The following is a 19,051-nucleotide window of genomic DNA, read 5'->3' on the forward strand; positions in this document are numbered from 1 at the left end:
CAGGCTTCTGCAGAACATGAAGAGGTGATTTAACCACTGAATCAGGTGTGTTGGAGCAGGGAAACAAGGAAAACATGCAGGATGGTGGCCCTCAAGGACCAGGATTGGACACCCCTGTTCTAGAGCCTTAGGTATGGACAAATTGTGGTATTTCTGTGGTGGATCCTTTTTCAATGCACCTTTCTGTTGCTCTGACAGCTGGCTGATTTCTCTCTGAGATGCATTGATCTTATCTTCCAGCCTCCTCCTCCCTGGGAGACAATGCTTCTTATTGCTTGTATGCTTGATCTTATAGCCAAGTATGATAAGTCCCATGGAGGTCATGGATTACTGTTGCTGTGGTGTATACCAGCTTATTGGTCTCTGTGATGGTCAGTCAGGATATTTAGCAGTGCTTCATTCACATCTTCTAGCAGACATTTAGAGGGTACTTTGTTACTTAGCCTTGGCAAGGGGTGCAGGTCATAGGTATTTTGCCTTGTCACAGTATTATTTCTCAGGTCAGCTGCCCTTGTATTCAGTTTCTCGAGGCTTATCAATTGGGCTTGGTACTCATACTCGGATGGTGGGGATGATGGTATCTCCGCCCTGATCTTTCTTTGTAGCGTCGTTATAGTATCTCGTCAATCTCTAAGTGTGAGGTTTCGCTCTTGAATGTTGGAACACTGGGTTTGAAGTTGTTTTGTAGTCAGTTTGGATGATGGGTTTTTATAGTTTCCACATCCTTCCCATATCGCCCATCTCTCTGGGTTTGCTCATATAGTAGCATTCCAACAGTGATGAGTTATCTGCCCTTGTCCAAGAATGTCTTGTTTCAGTACCCCATTTATTTATCAAAATGTCTTGGTTCCCCAACATCTGATGTTGACCATAATAATCTGGGCAACGTCCAGGCTGGTATGCCATCATTTATGTGTGTCAAGCTCATTATGTAACTTAGGTTGGTGCAAACACAGCTGAAAATCTGTTTTTAAAAACATCTGAAGTGCTAATATTGTAATGACAATGGTTTAAAAAGTTTTTTGGTAACTCTGGTACATTTACATTTATTTAATGTTCATTAATGTACAATGTCCTTGTTAACAAAGTATTGATTATATATTTTGTAATTTGTATGAAAATACTTTTATCAAATGAATATCATAAAAAATGTGTTGTTCTGAAAGTAAACTTGACCTTGATAGCAAAAATGTCATCATTATCTAGAAATGTCTCCATAGTCCAAATGTCCTTATTATGAAGGTTTCAAACCAGTCCTCACAATGTTTGAAACACATGAACACACACACACTTACACAACTATGTGCTTTCAAAATTTCTATTATAGGCTTGTTTATTTTCTCAAAACACAAACTTTAAACTGGTCATTATCCTCAAATTTAAAAACTTTGTCTTTAAAACCTTCACAATCTGTTAGTCTGAGGTGCTCACAATGCAAGTAACAGTCTCAGTGGTTGTTGGTGTGTGACTGTCAAGAAATGAAAAGTAGACGTGAATTAATTTCACTTCTCATGACTGCTGGGCTGAAGTGTGTATGTGTTAGTGTCTATATAGATATGTGTGTGTGCATGTATATTAGTGTGTCAGTCTCCCACTCTTTTGCTTCCATCCTGGTTTTTCCACCTCAGCCTCGGAGCAATCAACATGAGTCTGCCTTGCCTTTTCACCTCCATCGTCATCCTGATCATCATCACGCCTGCCTGTTAATGTGTTTGTGTGTGCATTTGTGTGTGTGTGTGTGGAGTGTTTCTTCCCTCCAGCTCGGCTGGTTGATGCAGCCGAGAGTGTGTGGGCAGCAGCTCTGACTGGCTGAGAGGCAGAAAAACAGCAAGTTCAGAACAAAAAAAATGTAATAATCTCACTCTCTAAGTGCTGCTTGTTGAAATATCTCCGTCAGATCTGTTTTTAAAGAAAGGAGGACACGTCTATGAAGTCAGTTCAGATTTAAAACGTCTTCCTAGCTGCAATTTTTGTTTTTTTAGAGTCACAACTGAACACGTCAACATCTGTTAAAATGTAAAATTGTTGCCACTAATTAAAATATGGGTTTAACATAAAAATAAAAATAAAAAATTTTCAAAACATAAAATTGGAGAAGCACTAAACTTTTAACATTATTAACATTCAAAATGTGCAATAAAACTATATTCAAGACCTAAAATGGCAGTATTGTAATATCTTTCATCAAACTATTCTTTCTTTGAGATTCTGTAAAACTTAACTTTTGTTTTCACTTGACTTAAATATTTCATAGGTTAAGTCTTTATTTCTGACTCGGAACAGTAAATGATTGAGAATCAAGACCTTTATTCTGCCCTTGGTCAAAATTAAGAAATTGACTCATATTTATTAGACTCATGTTTTATAATGAAACCTCTTCTTTAATCAATTTATACAACAAAATAAATAATAAATGAAAAATAAACTTTTACCCCTCAATGGGTAATTTGATTTATGGTGTACCACAGAGATGAGTTCTTGGTGCCAAATGTTTTACATGTTTCCTCTCATGTTATTCATGACCATAATATAAAATACATTACCATTATTTTGGTATACTGTAGTTAAAAACCTATAGATCTCAGGAGGCTTGATGATTTCACAGCTTTTTTTTTCTGACACTAAATTCTGGAAAATCTGAAGTTTCCTTAAATCCAGTGGAAACCAGCTCTGTTGGTTCTAATTTCAGCAGTTTTATTGACTGAGTCTTCTGCAGCGTTCATTACGTACCCTGACTTTTTTGAAATGAAAAAAGCCACCTTCCACAGATCTAATTGTACAAACCTTAGCAACAACCTCAACACTGATGATTTAATCTACATCTTTAAATTAGGATAATAGATAGATAGATGAGTTATTATTATAGTTACTGTTTTTTGTTTGTTGGGTTGGTTGGTTGGTTAAAGGGGACCTATTATGCTTCCTTGAACAAGTTGGGATACAAAACATCTTCATTACATTTAATACACAAAATCATCCTCAAATATTGAGATTTAACCTGATCAGTTCTGCCTGTTTTGAGCTCATTTCAAAATGAGCGGTTTTAGGGCTATGTCATTTTTATGCAAATTAGCTGCTGTTGGTCACGCCCCGTAACTCAGTGTCCCATCTGAAAACATAGAAACTCACTGAAGGATTAAACACTGTGGATCTGACACACATTTATATCGTTATTAATTCACAAAATAATAATAATAGTTAAGAAAAGAGGAATGAAATAAGGCCAGGATCAGCAGCAGCAGGGTCAGTCTGGTCAGATGCAGCACCTCCTCCTCCAAACCTGGAAAGTGTCCATGCGGCTGCCTGGTAAAGATTAGTTTTATTTTTTTTTCTCCAACTTTTCTTGTCTTTTATTAACATAGTTCTAATGTTAGTTTAGACAAACCTGCCGTGACTTTATCAGAGACGTACGTGTTTCTGGGACAGGTGAGCTGTTCAAACTACAACTTTCTTTGGCACAAGGACATTGCCATCAAAAATAAAATGAAGCCACACAACTCTGTTCTCCGTGACTAGGAGAGCATGCACATGTTCTATATTGCAGCCAACAACAGAACATTTTCCTTTTCCAGCAGACATTGTTCAGCGGTAAAACCAGTAGAACTAATGTGACGGTCTTGTTGTAATGAAGTGGCTGGAGCTCCACTTGGGTTTCTAGGTGAGGGGCTGGGCTCGACTTGGGGTTGCTAGGTAACAGGGATTGTGACACAATAATCCAGAGGTTTTTAAAACAGCTTGTTTTGCAGACACCAGAAAACAATTAGGCTACTTATTGTCAAAAAACGGCTTGGTAGGATTGTTTTGTGCTTGGACTGTTTCTAGAAGCAGTAGATACCCAAATGAAAGTACAAAAACATGCAAAATGTGAATTTTGCATAATTGGTCCCTTTTAAGTGCTGTAGCTCTAGATGTTTTCTGAATAATCTCTGCTATCCAGAAAATGAAGAAAAATCAAAAATGCAGTTCCATTCAATTTAGGAATTAAACTCCTGATTATGGTGATTTAAAAAAGTTTACCTGAAAAAAAACAAAACAAGCAGCATTGTCTGTGGTTTCTCCTTATTTCATAAAAGCAGCTTAACTTCAACACACCTGCACTGTTGAGAGTCTGTACCTGACGCATGTATTTTCCACACTGAGACTGAGTAATTACAGGACCATGAGAAAGTTCTACTTTTACTGCAGGAGGTGTAGAAATCTTAATTTGTGATTTGTGCTGGCAAAATAAGTCAGAATGAAAATATTGATTTTTGTCATAATTGAGGTTTGTGTAAAAAATTAGTCCATAAAGACAAGGTCCTGCAATACCAATAAATAACAGCATATAATCCTCCTAATCTACCTTTAAATCAAAGGTTTTTTTTTACAGGTATGTATTCAGAAATAACCCTTTTATTTCTAATCTTTTAATTTACTTTGAAATTTACCATTTTTCTCTGCCAGATGCCGTAGCACCAGGAAATTCCCTTGTTATAATATTTGGCATCTGTGAAGTTTGGGCATTCCCCCTTTATAAATATAGGGCTGGAAATCTCACTGACATCTTTCTAGACCAATAACAATCAAGTTTTGAAACCAGAACTCTCATGAACAAAACTAGCCCGTTGCCAAGCCAGGTGATACATTGCCAAATTTCAACAAACGACAGATTTTTTTTTTTTTACGCTTTTGCGATGGACAGTTTGAAAATAATAACTCCCTATTGCAAAATTCCTCATGGTGACTCATCTCATTTTGCCTGCGCAGGTAACATTTAGCTGTAAGCAAAGATAAACAAAATGTATTAATGCAAATTAATACACATCACCATAGCTACATATATCCATCCATCCATTTTCCATACCCACCTGTTTCTGTGTGAGATGAGAACCGCAGGGTATGGGTGGGGCTACGATTTGGCAGGAGTACAAACTGATGAGCATCTATTAACTATTGAAAGAAACTAAAAGATAAGCTTTTTTACTGCTGACTTAAACGTTCTGCATTGTTTTGTCTCCTCTCACCTGGATTTTGTTAAACACTTTAGGCTCCCTCTTTTGTCCCCAGTTGGTTCAGAACGCTGCAGTCAGACTCATCACTGGGATTAAAATGGATGAAAACATTAGTGGCGCTGTGTTCGGTTCCATATTGATTTTTAAAATCTTCCTGCTCACATTCAAAGCCCTCAGTGTCCCAAATACATCTTACATTTATGTACCTAATGTGTTTCTTCGTGACTCTCTTAAATTAAAGACTCCATTTTAATTTAACTCTGTGGGACTGAATCCAGATAAACTCAGTTTTAAAACTTCCTAATTCAGAAAACTTTCAGCAGTTTCTGAAATGTTTATCGCAGCAATCTTTATTTTAAACATTTTTTTTTTTACTACAAATAAGTTTAACAAAAACATGAGAACTTAATATGCGGTCCGTCCAACACTAAATGTTTTGATGTTAACAAAAGTAAAAATTTGAGATAAATGAGGTAAATGATAAATACTGGATTAGCTTTAATACACATAAGCACAGCTATAAACTCTCATCCGTTTTCTGTTCCCACCTGATCCTGACATGACAGCCACTGGCTTCGAGGTGGGCTACAGTTTGATTATTTTATCCAGACTCTCAGAAAAAGATACAATATAAGTTTTCCTTCAGGAAAGAATAACTGGAACAACTTAAAATGTAAAAAAATATTTTAAATGTTAAATAATTAAATAGAAATAAAAAATATGGAAGACAGTTTTTGAAAGTATGATTAATTTAAATAACTGTTTATTGAAAATAAATAAATGCAACAAAAATATAATAAAATTTAACAATATATAATAGTCTTTAAATATATACAAAAATGAATGCAAACAAAATACAAATAATAAAATAATTATATGAAAACAAAAAATGAAAATAAATATGAAACCGAATACAAATAAAGTATATAAATTAGTTTAAAATGTATAAACCAAACATAAATTAGAAAGAGCACCATTTCTATTCTTTATTATTTGTTAGATTTTCTGCAAGTTTGAACTGTGAATCAAAGATGAAATGTGATGATTTTATCAGTTATTGAATAATTAGAGCAGACAGCTGAATTCTCTGCTGTTCTTCGTCTCTCAGCTGCATTTACATTCATCTCATGATTGACAGCTCCAAAGAGAGCAGGAGGCGGGCTTTGGCTCCTGTTCCTGGACTCTGATTTGCTGCTGCAGCTCAGAGAAAATGCGCATTGCGAGGAAAAAAAAAAGAGAGACTGAGAGGAGGAGGGAGGGATGGAAGAGGGGGAGGGAGGGTAAATAGTCCTCAACAGTTCAGAGTCTGACGAGGAGGAGGAGGAGGAAGAATCAGAGGAAGAGGAGGGGAGGAGGACTGAGCTCACCTGATCAGACGGAGGGATTCTCCTGCAGGACGAAGACAACAACGGACAGAGAAGAAGAATAAGGGAAGAAGAGTCAGGGGAGTTAGAGGACGAAGAGATCAACAGCTGAGGAAGAGGAGGAAGGGACTCTCTCTCTATTTAGGGTGCAACAGGAAAAACTTTCCTCCTCTTTTCTCCACCTTCATCCCTCCATCATCCCTCCTCTGCCTCCCTGTCTGCCTGTGTGGGTGTGCTCCCACCCTCTTTTTCTTCTTCTCTTCTTTTTTGGATGTGAGAGGAAGCTGCGTCTCCTTCGTCACGCAGATTTATTTTGCAGTCCAGGGATTCTCCTCCTCATCGCTGCGTCAGGACGAGAAGTAGCTGCAGCTGCAAGTTATTTGAATTTTTTTAGATGTTTTTGTCTGAATGTTGTGATCGGACGAATAACTCGTCACCGTCTGCAGATCATCGAGGGATTGGACTGTAATCTATCACCAGGACAGTTCAGAGTCTCTGTGATGAAGAGGATCTGAAGGAGCTGAGGGTCGACTCTGATATCATCCGAAAACTACAAGAATCAGTTTCAGCTTCTTCAGAAAGTCTGATAAAACCTTTAACCTATCACAGAAAAATGTATGAACAAATCTAAAAAAAAAAAGATATTTTATATAAAAAAATCCTTTAAATGTCCTAGACCTCAAATTATTAAACTCTGAATAGTTGTATTATTATAATTTTTATTTGGATCATTGGTCAATTTTTTTTGTCTTTTCAGCAGACATTAACTAATTTCCTACTTTTAAAAAGTATTTTTTTCCATTTATGCCAACGTTTGGTGGAAAAATTTGCCTTGAAGACTAATTTACAGTTTTCAAAATACTAAAAAAAAAAATATATATATATTATTTTTTAAAGTGTACTTTTTATAAAAAGTCTTTTGAATCACCTTAATTGGCAATTTCTGCTTTAGAAAATCCAAAATAGAAAATTGGCATAATTAGTCGTAAAATGAGTTTTCTTCATGTTTAAATTCATAAACAAGCGTAGAAGACAACTTCTCTAATAAAGTTCAGTTTATATTTTTACAGAATTTTCTTTTACAGTTCTTTTTGGTGATTAGTTTTCATAAACAAATATTTGAACAATAATCGATCCTTTTCTGAACTACAGAATAATATGAACCTGTATTTATTTGTCTTCTGAAGAGCAGCAGATTTGTTTTTTCCACCTGCAGCATTCAGACTCAAAGGAATTGCTGCTGTTTTTATGCATATGAGAAGAAGTGGATCCATAATACATGAGGCCCACTCCTCTGAGGACACGATCAGTCTAGCTTAAATTAGTCCGCTCAAAACTATCTGTCAGACTATTTTTAATGCCCACAGCTGGTTCTTCTGCGGCCTGTTGGAGCTGAAGATTCAGCGTAACATTTCGTTTTGGGGAGGGATCACATTAGTCCCTGTTAGAACCACATTTTCTAACCTTTGGACCTATTGCGGTTCAGTCAAACTCTTTGTAAACCAACTGACTCGCCACGATGATTGGAGTCAACAGCATCCACTCATCAGGACGCATGCGCTCCCGCTCGCTGTGCTCTGTCCGAACTGGGCGGGACTCGAAGGGCTCGGATGCTTTCAGGTATCCTAGAGCGCCGAGGTCCCGCTCCCTGAAGCCACTGGCCTTCCCGGACCTGCTGGGGAAAAGTCAGGATGGACATCAGCACCCACAGAACCGCAAGAAGAAGGTAGAACCTGGAAACCAACAAGCTGAGGTTTATGTGTAGAAAGTCAAACATGCAATAATGTTTGTGTTCAGCTTAGAGTTCAAATCATCAGAAACAATTTTCTGACTTTACATTATTCAGTTTCATGCTTCATAACTTTTTATGGAAACATCATAGCACTGTGTTTAAAAGGAATTGAACTCAGACAACATTGACTGTTTTTTTTTTTGTTTAGAAATGTAAAAAACTCCTGAAGTTCACTTCAGAAGTAAACAGAATTTAAGGTATTGCTGTTTTGATAAACATTTTGTAAATGATGTAGTTTTAGTTCAAGAGCACTTTGTTTGGAAACAAACTAAACAACCAAATTTAAAAGTAAGGTGGTTGAAACATCAATGGAAAGTTTTAAAGCTGCATTCTGCCAAACAACCACCAGGTGGCAGCTGCTGTGGCTGCTAAAACAGTTTGATTCTTCATTTGACTAAAGATGTTTCATTCTACTGCTGTCTGCTCAGAAAATGTCAGAAAACAGAAGATTTGTCTGCAGTGTCATCAGAGGCGTTAAAAATGGGAAAAAGAAGCCCTGAAATGGGTTTGTTTTATTTTTAAACAAGGATAAGATGGTTAAAATTTACTTTCCCAAGGGTTAGATGGAATCTGATTCAGACTCAGAGAACGTAAACCTCTGCCAAGGCCGTAGGGTCATTAAAAAAAGGTAAGCTTCACCAAAGTTTAATCGTTTGTTTTTTTGTGACAAGCGTAACATTTCCTGAAAATTTCATCAAAATCTGTTCATTAGTTTTAAGTAATCTTGCTAACAAACCAACCAACACTACCGTCTTTCAATGTCTTTTGTATATCAGGTCATTTTAGTACTTTCTTCTGAAAAATTGAACGATTTGTTGCCTTGAACACCGAAGAGGTCTGTGACTGGAATAAGTAACAAAACAGAACTGTAAAAAGTGACAGCAGGAATTGACGACAATCAAACATAAAATGCTTACAGTAAAAATAAATAGATTTTCTCTGTGGATTCACTTTCATCAATTAACATCTTTAAGGAAAATTTATACATGAAATTTCAACACCACCAGCTCTGGCAGCGCTGTCTTAATGATGTACCAGTTTACTGCTTCTGTTGTCATTTTAGTAACAGCAGCAAACATTTCACAGAGAATTGCAAAACAAACCCAGACAGAAAACAAACCAACCTCTTGATAAATTCTCACCTTAACCAACATTTTCTCACTGTGTTTATGGTCTGAGATGGTAATTTGTGCCTTCTTGTAGCGCTTGATGTTGGTTTATAAAGTTATATTTAGATCCTGTGGTTCCTCACGCCTTTTGGCAACTGGTCAGACAAAAACAGTAAAATAAATAGTTTAGACAATAATTTAGTCATATTTGACTTGTATTTGTACCTTTGTATTCAAAGGTTTAAAACAAATATTATAGAGATTCATTTATGTTTTATGGGTTTCAGAGGATTTTGAACCATTAGCGGCATCAAAGTTATGATCAAATAAACAGGCTAATCTCACGTGTCACATGGTAAACGCATCGTCATGTTTATTTTGAATCACTTCCTGTTGTTTCGCAATAAAACCCAAGTAAAGGGATGGTTTTGTCCAGGTTTTGCAGGAGAAACAGAATACATCATCACAAATTATGATCAGAACATCTTCAGTCTCAGTTACAGCCATCATGCACTTCTCTCTAAAGGTGAACAGTGAGACTGTTTCCTTTCATTTTGCTGTCGACTGAAAACATTTGGGTTTGACATTAAAAGATGAGACGAGAGCAACATTTCAGCTTTTATTTCCAGGTGTTTACATCTGGATTGGATACACAGCTTAGAAGATAGCATTATTTGTAACAGGACACCAAATTTTTAGACAAGCAAAAGTATTGGAACAGATAAATTAGATTAAAGTGAATAAAACCTAATATCTAGTTGTAAATCCTTTGCTTACAATGACCACATTAGGACTGATATTACCAAACTGTTGCATTCTTATTTTGGGATGTTTTTCCAGGATTTCCACCCCTTTCAGTTGTTGTTTGTTTTGGGGGGTTTATCCCTTCAGTCTCCTCTTTAGCAGATAAAATGGGTATAAATCTGGAGATGGACTTGGACAGTCTATAACCTTCAACTTTTTACCACTGTTTAACCTCTTTCGTTTTGGCATTGTGTGTTTTGGGGTATTATCTTGATCTCCCAGTCAGTTTGTATCTTGCTTTAAATTGTCAGACCAAATGTTTCTGTCGACTGAGTGTAGAACGTTCTTTAGCCTTTCCATCACTTTGGTAAAGCTTCATCTTTGTCTCATCAGTCCAGAAATCTGTGATCTGGAAATTCTGAAGCTCTGCTGCTCATCTCTGTACATTTTTGGCAAATTCCAGTCTGTCCTTCCTGTTCTTCTTCCTAATGAACAGTTTGCATTTTGCTGTAGCCTCTGTACTTTTTGTCTTCTGCAAACAGTAGATGGTGATCCCTTCACTCCTGCTCTCTGAACATTGATGCTGATGACACTAACAGCTGTTTTAGGGGTTTTCTTCAAAGCTCTCAATGTTTCCACTGTTAATGGTGTCTTTGGCCTTCCTGCTGAACGTCTGTTACTGAGTACACAAGTAATTTCTTTCTTCTTCAGGACGTTTCAAATGGTTGGACTGTCTATGACCAATGTTTGTGCAATTGGTTTGATTTCCCTCTTCTCTCAGCTTCACAGGTGTTTATTTTTCACCCCTGGCAGCTCTCTGGTTATTATGTTGGTTTCACCTCTTTAGACTATAAATGCAGTTCCAAAAAAACCAAAGTGACTAAATGTCTATTCTGTAGTTGTAGACATTTCTCTTCCCGTCCAGGGATCTTTCTGAATTCAAACCTTGAGAGCGTTGAATTCCAAGCTTTACATTGCATGAGATGCTCTGTTTATGCAGCTAAATTCACATGAAGATTAATCGCACTCCGCTTCCACTTGAGGGTCATTAAGGTCTCTGTTTGTCTGGTTCACAGATGAATGGTTTGGTCAGCTGCATGAAGTTGTGAGTTAGAGGGAAAATAACTGGGTATCAGGCTTAAATTCCCATTGTACGTTTAACAGAGTTGAAATCTGAGACCTCCTCCTCTGTTTGAAGTTGGTTTCTCTCGTCTGACGTAAATTACTTCCTTCACCCCCACCCCACTCCCCTCCCCTCTAACCTGAGATGTGATGTGAGAGAGCAGCTCTGAAAGTAACATTTTCTGTTGTTTAACATCTTTAAACAAGATAAATCTGCATAGAATTGAGAACTCTTTGAAGAAGAAGAGCGTTTTTTCATGGTTTGGAGTTTGTTAGTTACCTTCCAGCATGTGTAAAACACCACAGAGTTTGTCAGGTTTTCCTTCGAGCAGCTGAAGATGGGACTCTGAAGCTTTGTGACCCAGCTGACTGTGTGTCGTCTTTCCGCAGACTCTCTACAGCTCCATCAAGAATGAGAAGCTGCAGTGGACCATGTAAGTATCAACACGCACGTAAACGTGAAGTGTGTGTCCTCATTGCCCCGACTCCCTTATTTAAGCCTCTGTTACCGTGGTAACTGTTTCCTGCTTTTCTCCTCACAGTAATTACAGGTCACCATCCCAACGCCCATGCATGACTCTGTTTGTGTGTGTGTGTGTGTGTGTGTAGCTCCTGTCCTCCATCTCCAGCCTTTTCTGTCCTCCCTGTAAACTCTTTAGTTATTTTTCCTGTTTGGATGTTATTATTCTAACAACACCGTCAACACGTTTGCTTCATTTTAGAATATTGAATTTACTGCCCTGAAAGAAAAGCATCAAATCTTTTTTTCCCCTGATATTTTAAAACTAAAACTTTTTGGAGAAAGTCTAAAAAAAAAAACTCATTAGAATCAGAGTTTGGCTTAAAAGGAGCAGCTGTTAAAGATGGTGGCCATCACAGCCAGCTGTCTGCCACGGTTGCTTTATTGTCCTATCTGATAAGTTAGATTTTTATTGTCTGCTGCCCAGATGTTTCTGCTGTACTTGTTTATAATCATGAAACACTTTTTAGCCTTCAGACTGACAAAATGACAATGCAGGATATATGGATGAATTCAACAAGCCAAGCTCTTTCAAATATACCAAAACATCTGTGCCTCTGGCCCTACACCGTTCACCACAGGAGACACCAGAGCAGCCACAGGAAGTGGGGAGGTACACTAGTGAGGATAAGGAGTTATCTGAAGTCTTTGGCTGGTCTTTTCCTGGTTTTCAGTGTGATTCATTCCTCCATTTCAGGCTCATAAATACATCTCTGACAGAGACTTGCCTGGATCCATCACCTTGCTCGGACCTACCAGAGCTCTCTATATTACTCTAGTTAAGAGTCCACAGAGGTGGTATAAATCCTGGAAACCTTCAAACCTTCTGCAACTGTGTTGTTCTCCTGTTTTAGGTTTTAGTTTTCTGAACTTCTCCCTCCTTGTTGTGACTTTTATGGTTTGCTTTAAACCACCGATAAAGGACATTGATCGGCTTCTGTCTTTACATCCAGTTTTAAATGTTGTCTGATTTGGTTGATTTTTATTCCAGCTATCAGCAGCAGCTGGTAGAGATAAACTTTTCTTTCCCTCTGCTTTGTGTCAGTGTACCAACCACCAAAGCACAACAAGGATTTTATAAAGGATTTTATGGACTTGCCAGCAGGTCTTATGTTAAAATAAATAATTGTTGGTGATTTTTACAAACACGTTTGCTGTGAGTCTGACCCATTGGCCAAAGACTCCTAATCTCATACAGTTTGTGACTGGACCAACTCATGACAAGGGTCACACTTGACCTGCTGCTGTCTTATGGGTTGGATGTTTATCAATGTGGAAATCTGTAGCACTCATTTATCAGACCATCTTGTATTTACAACTGCGGTTTACCAGGACAAGGGAAAGCACTGGAAAATCTGTGCAGCTCAGTCATGCAATTAACTCTTCAACTGCTGTGCAGTTTTAAAGACTCTCCCCTTCACAGCCCACACTTCTGCTCCGACCTGAGGAAGTTTCATCTGGAGTGGACTCCATTGTGCCGCTCCAGATTAAACCGACCAAGCTGTCATCTCAACCATGGTTCAATGAAACGACTCATGTTTTGAGACATTGGTGCAGACGCACAGAGATGGTGGGGGAAAAAAAAAAGGTCCAAGTTTCTCTGGACATTCTCTCGAAATATCGGGAGCTGGTAAAGCTGCTCGGGTTGCTTTTTATTCTTTTTCTATCTAGAGCTGATATTACACTTAAAACCCTTCTTTCATAACGTTACATCTGGACAGTTACTTTGTCCATCTGTTGTGGGCATTTAGAAATGTTTGAGTTGCTGGTTGAGCTAACTGACACTAGAGGAGGATCATGTATAAAGTGTAACGATGTGGTGCAAAAATCTGCTAGACTCTTTATGAAAAGTAGCAACAGATTTTTTTTTTTGTTGTTGTTGAGTATTGTTGATTTAAATCATCAGCAGCTTCAACTTGCACTGTTTGTTTAAACGTTTTTCATGTTCTGACTTTTTATATTTCCTGTGCTGGTTAATTATTATAAGAACAGAAAAACATCTCGTGTGCCGCCTGAGATAAATAAACTGAGTCAAACTGAACGTCTGTTGTTGAGTCAGAGTTTATAAATCAGTCAACAGATTTCAGCATGTGATGATGATGATGTCCAGTCACAGAATGAGATTATTGATTAGTTAAAAGTTTTGACAAAAACAACAGAGCCTTATGAACCTCTGCTCAGATGGTTTTCATTATACTGTTGTTTCCCTCCTGTTGTAAAGTGACGAAGAGGAGTTGAAGAAATCCACGTCGGAGCTGGCGGAGATCCGAACAGACTCCGCCTCTCACACCATGAAGCGGATTGGGAGGGGTGGAAACCCACTGGTGGGCATGGCCCAGCAGGCTGACAGCGAGCTTTATAAAAGCGGTTTCCTGGTTCGTAAAGTCCATGCTGACCCCGATGGGAAGAGAAGTAAGTTTCCTTTTCCTCAGTCCATGTGTCAATTAAAAAACATTTTAATTAATTTTCTTTTTCCAGCTTTAATTTCACCTTTAACTTAGTCACAAAATAAATTTGGACACTTTGGTCTTGAACCATTTCTACAAAAAAGTTCAGGAGAAAATGAATGTAAAAATATAATTTTTTGTCTATTTAGATTTTGGTATTTTTGTCATTTAGTAGATTAAATGGCTTTTTTTTGTTGCAAATGTGCAACAAAACACCAGCTAATTAGATAAATATAAAAGTATTGTGTTTATTCTACTTTAAACAACTTATATCAATGAGAATAAGAACAAAGTGTCATAACAATAATAAATTCTGAATTTTTTTTTACTATAAAAGCAAATCAGCTATTTTTTTGTTGGTTGTGGAATAAAAAACCTTTTGAAGAGTGTGTTGTGTTTTTCTTTTTAATCTGTTAAACTATACATTGTTTTAATCTACATCTGCTGACATGTGATTTCCCATGATGCCTTGTTTGTTGCAGCACCAAGGGGTAAAAGAGGCTGGAAGTCTTTCTATGCCATGCTGAAGGGCTTGGTGCTCTACCTGCAGAAGGTAAAACATCTGGACATTTCCCAGCAGCTGCTCAGCTCTAAACTCCTAATCATCCTGATCCTGTCCTCCTTTCTTTATATTCTCCTTCCAAGCAGCCTGATGTTCCTGTAATCTTTTCAAGTAGTTTTTTGTTAATAGTTTTTCTGACGTGCTGAGTTTTTCTTTGAATTTTAGGTGCATTTTCAGCTTCTTTTGTCAGTAATTGACATATCCTGACATCTAGTGATGAAACTGCAGATTGCAGCCAACTGAAGCACTCTCCTATTTAGTAGCAAGAAGTTTGGCGTGAGCTAAAAACAAAGAGGTGCAGCGTCTCTGGATAAAAAATATAAAATATTTTTCAACTGATTTAAACTTTAGTCTTTAATTGTTAAAGGATTTAGGCAGTCTGTTGATTTTGTTAAAATCTTTTAATACAAATTAGTATTTTATAATTACTAATACCCTGAATCTTATCATTTTATGATTTGATCAAAATTTGATTTAATTGGACTTCACTAACATCAACCAGCTTACTTTATTTTGCATCTTAAGATAAATTTTATTACATAAAAACCTCACTCTGAATTTTTCTTTTTAGACTTTTAAGATCCCACTTTAGGCTTTTCTGGTTGTTTTAGAGTTTTATTTTGCACATTCATACATATGTTTATGGTTAGAATTCTCCTGCGTCATCAGTTTAATTAGGAAACTTTTGATTTTTGTTTTTCATCCATTTTCTTTACCCGCATTTTCTTTCCGGGTTGCGGGGAGCTGGCGCCTATCCCCAGCAGTCACTGTGCGAGAAGCAGGGGGCACCCTGGACAGGCCTCCAGTCCATCACAGGGACACATAGAGACAAACGAGACAAACAACCATTCATCCTCTCACTCACACCTAGGGATAATTTAGAGTTACTATTTAACCTAACGTGCATGTTTTTGGTCTGTGGGAGGAAACCGGAGTAAATGAAAACTTCACACAGGTCGGAAGGTGAACCTGGGACCATCTTGCTGTGAGGCAACAGCATTAACGACTTTTCTACTGTGTAGAAGTACAGTACAGTTTGTTTCATCTGTAATAAAGCAGTAAAATGCAGCCTGTTAGAATGTCACAGCGACAGTCGATAGTGAAAATAATATGTTGTTATGTTATAGAAAAGGTGTAGTTTTCTGAGATTTCTGGGTTATGTTTTTGTGTTCACCAGGATGAGTACCGTTCAGAGCGAGAGCTGTCGGAGGAGGATGTAAAGAACGCTGTGTCCATTCATCATTCTCTGGCCATGAGAGCAGCTGATTACAGCAAGAGGCCTAACGTTTTCTACCTGCGAACGGCTGACTGGAGGGTCTTCCTCTTTCAGGCGCCGTAAGATGATTTGGGGTTTTTTTTTTTTGTTGTTGTTGCTTCATTCTTCTTAACGTTTCAAGTTGAAATCGGATACAAAACACTCTGCAGATTGAAAGTGGATATTTTTTACATCAGCAGACAATCATTGAATGCAAGATGTGATGGACCGAAATCACTTTTTGTTGTTAAAACTCCACATTTGTTCTGTTTGTTTTGTATGATTTAATATTGGCAATAATTTTACAAGAAAACAAAAAGTGTCTAATTTCTGGTAGGAAACTGTTCAAACATCTTTTTTGATCAAATAAACAGACAAATGAGCAGACTTTGGGGTACAGTGATCCAAAACAAGCATCCACATCGCCACAGGTTTACATACAAGAAGATAGAAACCATCTTGATGCTTTTACTTGTTTAACGTTTGAACAACAGCCTCTGTGTTTTTGTTTTGTACTTCCTGCAGAAACCCAGAGCAGATGCAGTCATGGATTACACGCATCAACATGGTGGCAGCCATGTTTTCCGCTCCTCCGTTCCCAGCGGCAGTCGGCTCTCAGAAACGTTTTAGCCGTCCTCTGCTGCCGGGATCCAACACCAAATTGTCACAGGTACAAACAGAAAGTTTGGTTCTTTTCTGTTAGAGTCATTAACCAGATGAAGCTTCATCGGTTTCTTCTTCTGTCCCGGTAGGAGGAGCAGCTCAAATCTCACGAGAACCGGTTCAGGGTGGTTTCCTCTGAGCTGGCTGAATTCACAGGATCTACACCGGACCGAAAGATGAAAGGTCGCGAGCTGGAGGAGCAGAAACTCCGAAAGGAGTATCTGGAGTTTGAGGTGAGAAAGACAAAGACGTTCTTTTACTGCAGAAACACAAAACAGCAAATTATCTTTACTTTTCTTTCAAACAAATTGATTTTATTGCAAATTAATCTGCTGAATATTTTATGCACTGATTAATTGATTGATTTATCAGTAGTCTAAAATGATTCAAAAAAATTTAATTTTTACAATTTACTGTGAATAGACAGTTTTCAGTAAAAAAAAATGAAAAAGTTGGATTTAAATTTAAATAATAAAGTAAAATCAAAGTGTGGTTTTAACTTTAACTGTCTGGTTTAAACAGAATCGCCTTTAGTAATGGTCTTTAATGTCATCACTGATATCCACTGCATTGGATACAGTGGACCACAATATTTTAGTATCTTGTTTACAGCACTAGGTGGGAATTTGTGGTTCCACTCTAAACTGGTTTAGGTCTATCTGGCAGACAGAACCATGTGCAGCTGGTACAGCTGGTTCTAAATTCTCCTGTCTTTTTGGGTTCCACAGGGCTCAATCTTAGGTCCCCTGTTCTTTTCTCATTTTGGCTTCCTTTGGGTTCAAAGCTCAGGAAGCATGGGATCTTTTTTTATTGTTTCATTGATGACATTCAGGTATATATGCCACTGGAAAAAAAAGGATGCCCTCTCTGTTAAGCCACTTATGTTGTGTCTTGAAGATAAAATAGCCTAAATGGCCTTCAACTTCTTGAATTTTAACGACAGGACAACAAAAGTGATTGTGTTTTGTCCCTGTGGCTTCTGTGAACCTCCCCCTGCTGATTTAGCCCCCCTGCATGTAAAGCCAGCAGCTGCTAATTTAGGTTTGAAAATGGACAGGGATTTTAAATTAGATTACCTGATTGGAGCAGTGGTCGAGTCTGGTTTTGATCATCTCAGGCAGCTGGCAAACGTAAAGTCATTTCTCGCAAAATGGCACTTAGAAGCGGTAATTCATGCCTTCATCACATCTAGGCTTGATTACTGTAATGCTCTTACCTTGGAGCCAGCCGGTCCTCAGACGCCTCCAGTTGGTCCAGAAAGCTGCTGCTCAGCTTCTAACTGGAGATCACATCATTCCCACTCTGACTGGGACTTGTTCTTGTTTTCACTTCTGTTTTATTGTCTTTACTGATCCTAGTGTTAACTGATTTTATTGTTCAATTGTTTTATTGTTCATTGATTTTTTATAAATAAAGTGGTAGTAGTAGTAAAAGTATCTGACATGTTTTGAGTTCCAATTTACAGTTACATTTTAGGAGGACTGGTTTCTGCACAATCCACATCCTTTAACTTTTCATGAGAACACATCATTGCTCACTGTTTGCTTCTTGTATTTCCTGATCAGTCTTGCCCAGTGGATAAGAAACCTTTAAAGGGTTTATGTGCAACAATCTAAAATGTTTCCTCGGAGCTTAAATGTCAGACATCACATGTTTTTATCAAACTGCGCTCTGAACAGAGAAACAGAAACATGTGCAGCGAGAACAGGCTGAAGATGGAAAAACACATTCTGGTGTGCTGAATGTGAGTTTGAGCTGCGGCTGCAGATGGTCGCTAAGTTTCAACAGCATGAATCCATGGAAACAACCTGCTGCTGCAGAGACGATGTGAGGAAAAGAGGGAGATGAAGTCTGTAGGAACTCGGGAGGACCACAGGCTGAAATCTTACATCAAAAATAATCACTGAGTCACAGAAAAACATGAGAAAACAACTGAAGAAACTCTCACTGCTCACAGCTTTATTCTGCATCTGCAGGTCGTGTGTGTGTTCGGTCTACTTATCACCTGCTGTGTGAATCAGTGAAATCTCTCCAAGGTCTGCACCTCCTTCTGTCTCATCTTCATCGGCTCCTTCTGTCTCATCTTCATCAGTGTTTCTGCTGTCGATGTGTCGGGAACACAGAGATCAGTTTGACTGACTGGCTGCTGTTTTCTGCTTGCTTCTGCTCGTCTGTCCTCAGATTATCTTTTGAACGGATTCACTCTGATTTTATTAAGTCTGCCAGTAGGTAGGTAGGTAGGTAGGTACATTTATTTATATACCACTTTTCAGCACGAGGCGACTCAAAGTGCTTTACAACACAGAACAAAATTACAGACAGAGTTAAAGAAACAAAATTACAGAAACAAAATTACAGACAGGTACAAGATACAATGATAACTAATTGTCTAAATAAGCTAAGCTAAACTAAACAGATCTAAGCATGACTAAATGTACAGAACTAAACTAAGCTAAAAGTAAAACTAAAACTAACGGTACCG

At 37.8% G+C, this 19,051-nt stretch overlaps 1 protein-coding gene and 1 long non-coding RNA gene across 3 annotated transcripts in view; both read left to right on the plus strand.

The window, feature by feature from the left end:
* Positions 1 to 19,051, plus strand: part of LOC108246240 — a 74,771-nt gene that overhangs the window by 50,781 nt on the left and 4,939 nt on the right. For both annotated transcript variants that reach the window (XM_017433681.3, XM_017433682.3), the window contains exons 13-18: positions 11,513 to 11,556; positions 13,864 to 14,054; positions 14,572 to 14,642; positions 15,829 to 15,986; positions 16,432 to 16,576; positions 16,659 to 16,802. In XM_017433681.3, the coding sequence (XP_017289170.1) occupies positions 11,513 to 11,556; positions 13,864 to 14,054; positions 14,572 to 14,642; positions 15,829 to 15,986; positions 16,432 to 16,576; positions 16,659 to 16,802 (753 nt within the window). The remainder of the gene's footprint in view (positions 1 to 11,512; positions 11,557 to 13,863; positions 14,055 to 14,571; positions 14,643 to 15,828; positions 15,987 to 16,431; positions 16,577 to 16,658; positions 16,803 to 19,051) is intronic.
* On the plus strand, positions 11,563 to 13,273 carry LOC119616680. The gene is made up of 2 exons (XR_005232652.1): positions 11,563 to 12,255; positions 12,340 to 13,273. It is a non-coding gene; the product is annotated as an uncharacterized LOC119616680 (long non-coding RNA).

This window comes from Kryptolebias marmoratus, linkage group LG22, assembly GCF_001649575.2.
Source record: "Kryptolebias marmoratus isolate JLee-2015 linkage group LG22, ASM164957v2, whole genome shotgun sequence".
Lineage (NCBI taxonomy): Eukaryota > Metazoa > Chordata > Actinopteri > Cyprinodontiformes > Rivulidae > Kryptolebias > Kryptolebias marmoratus.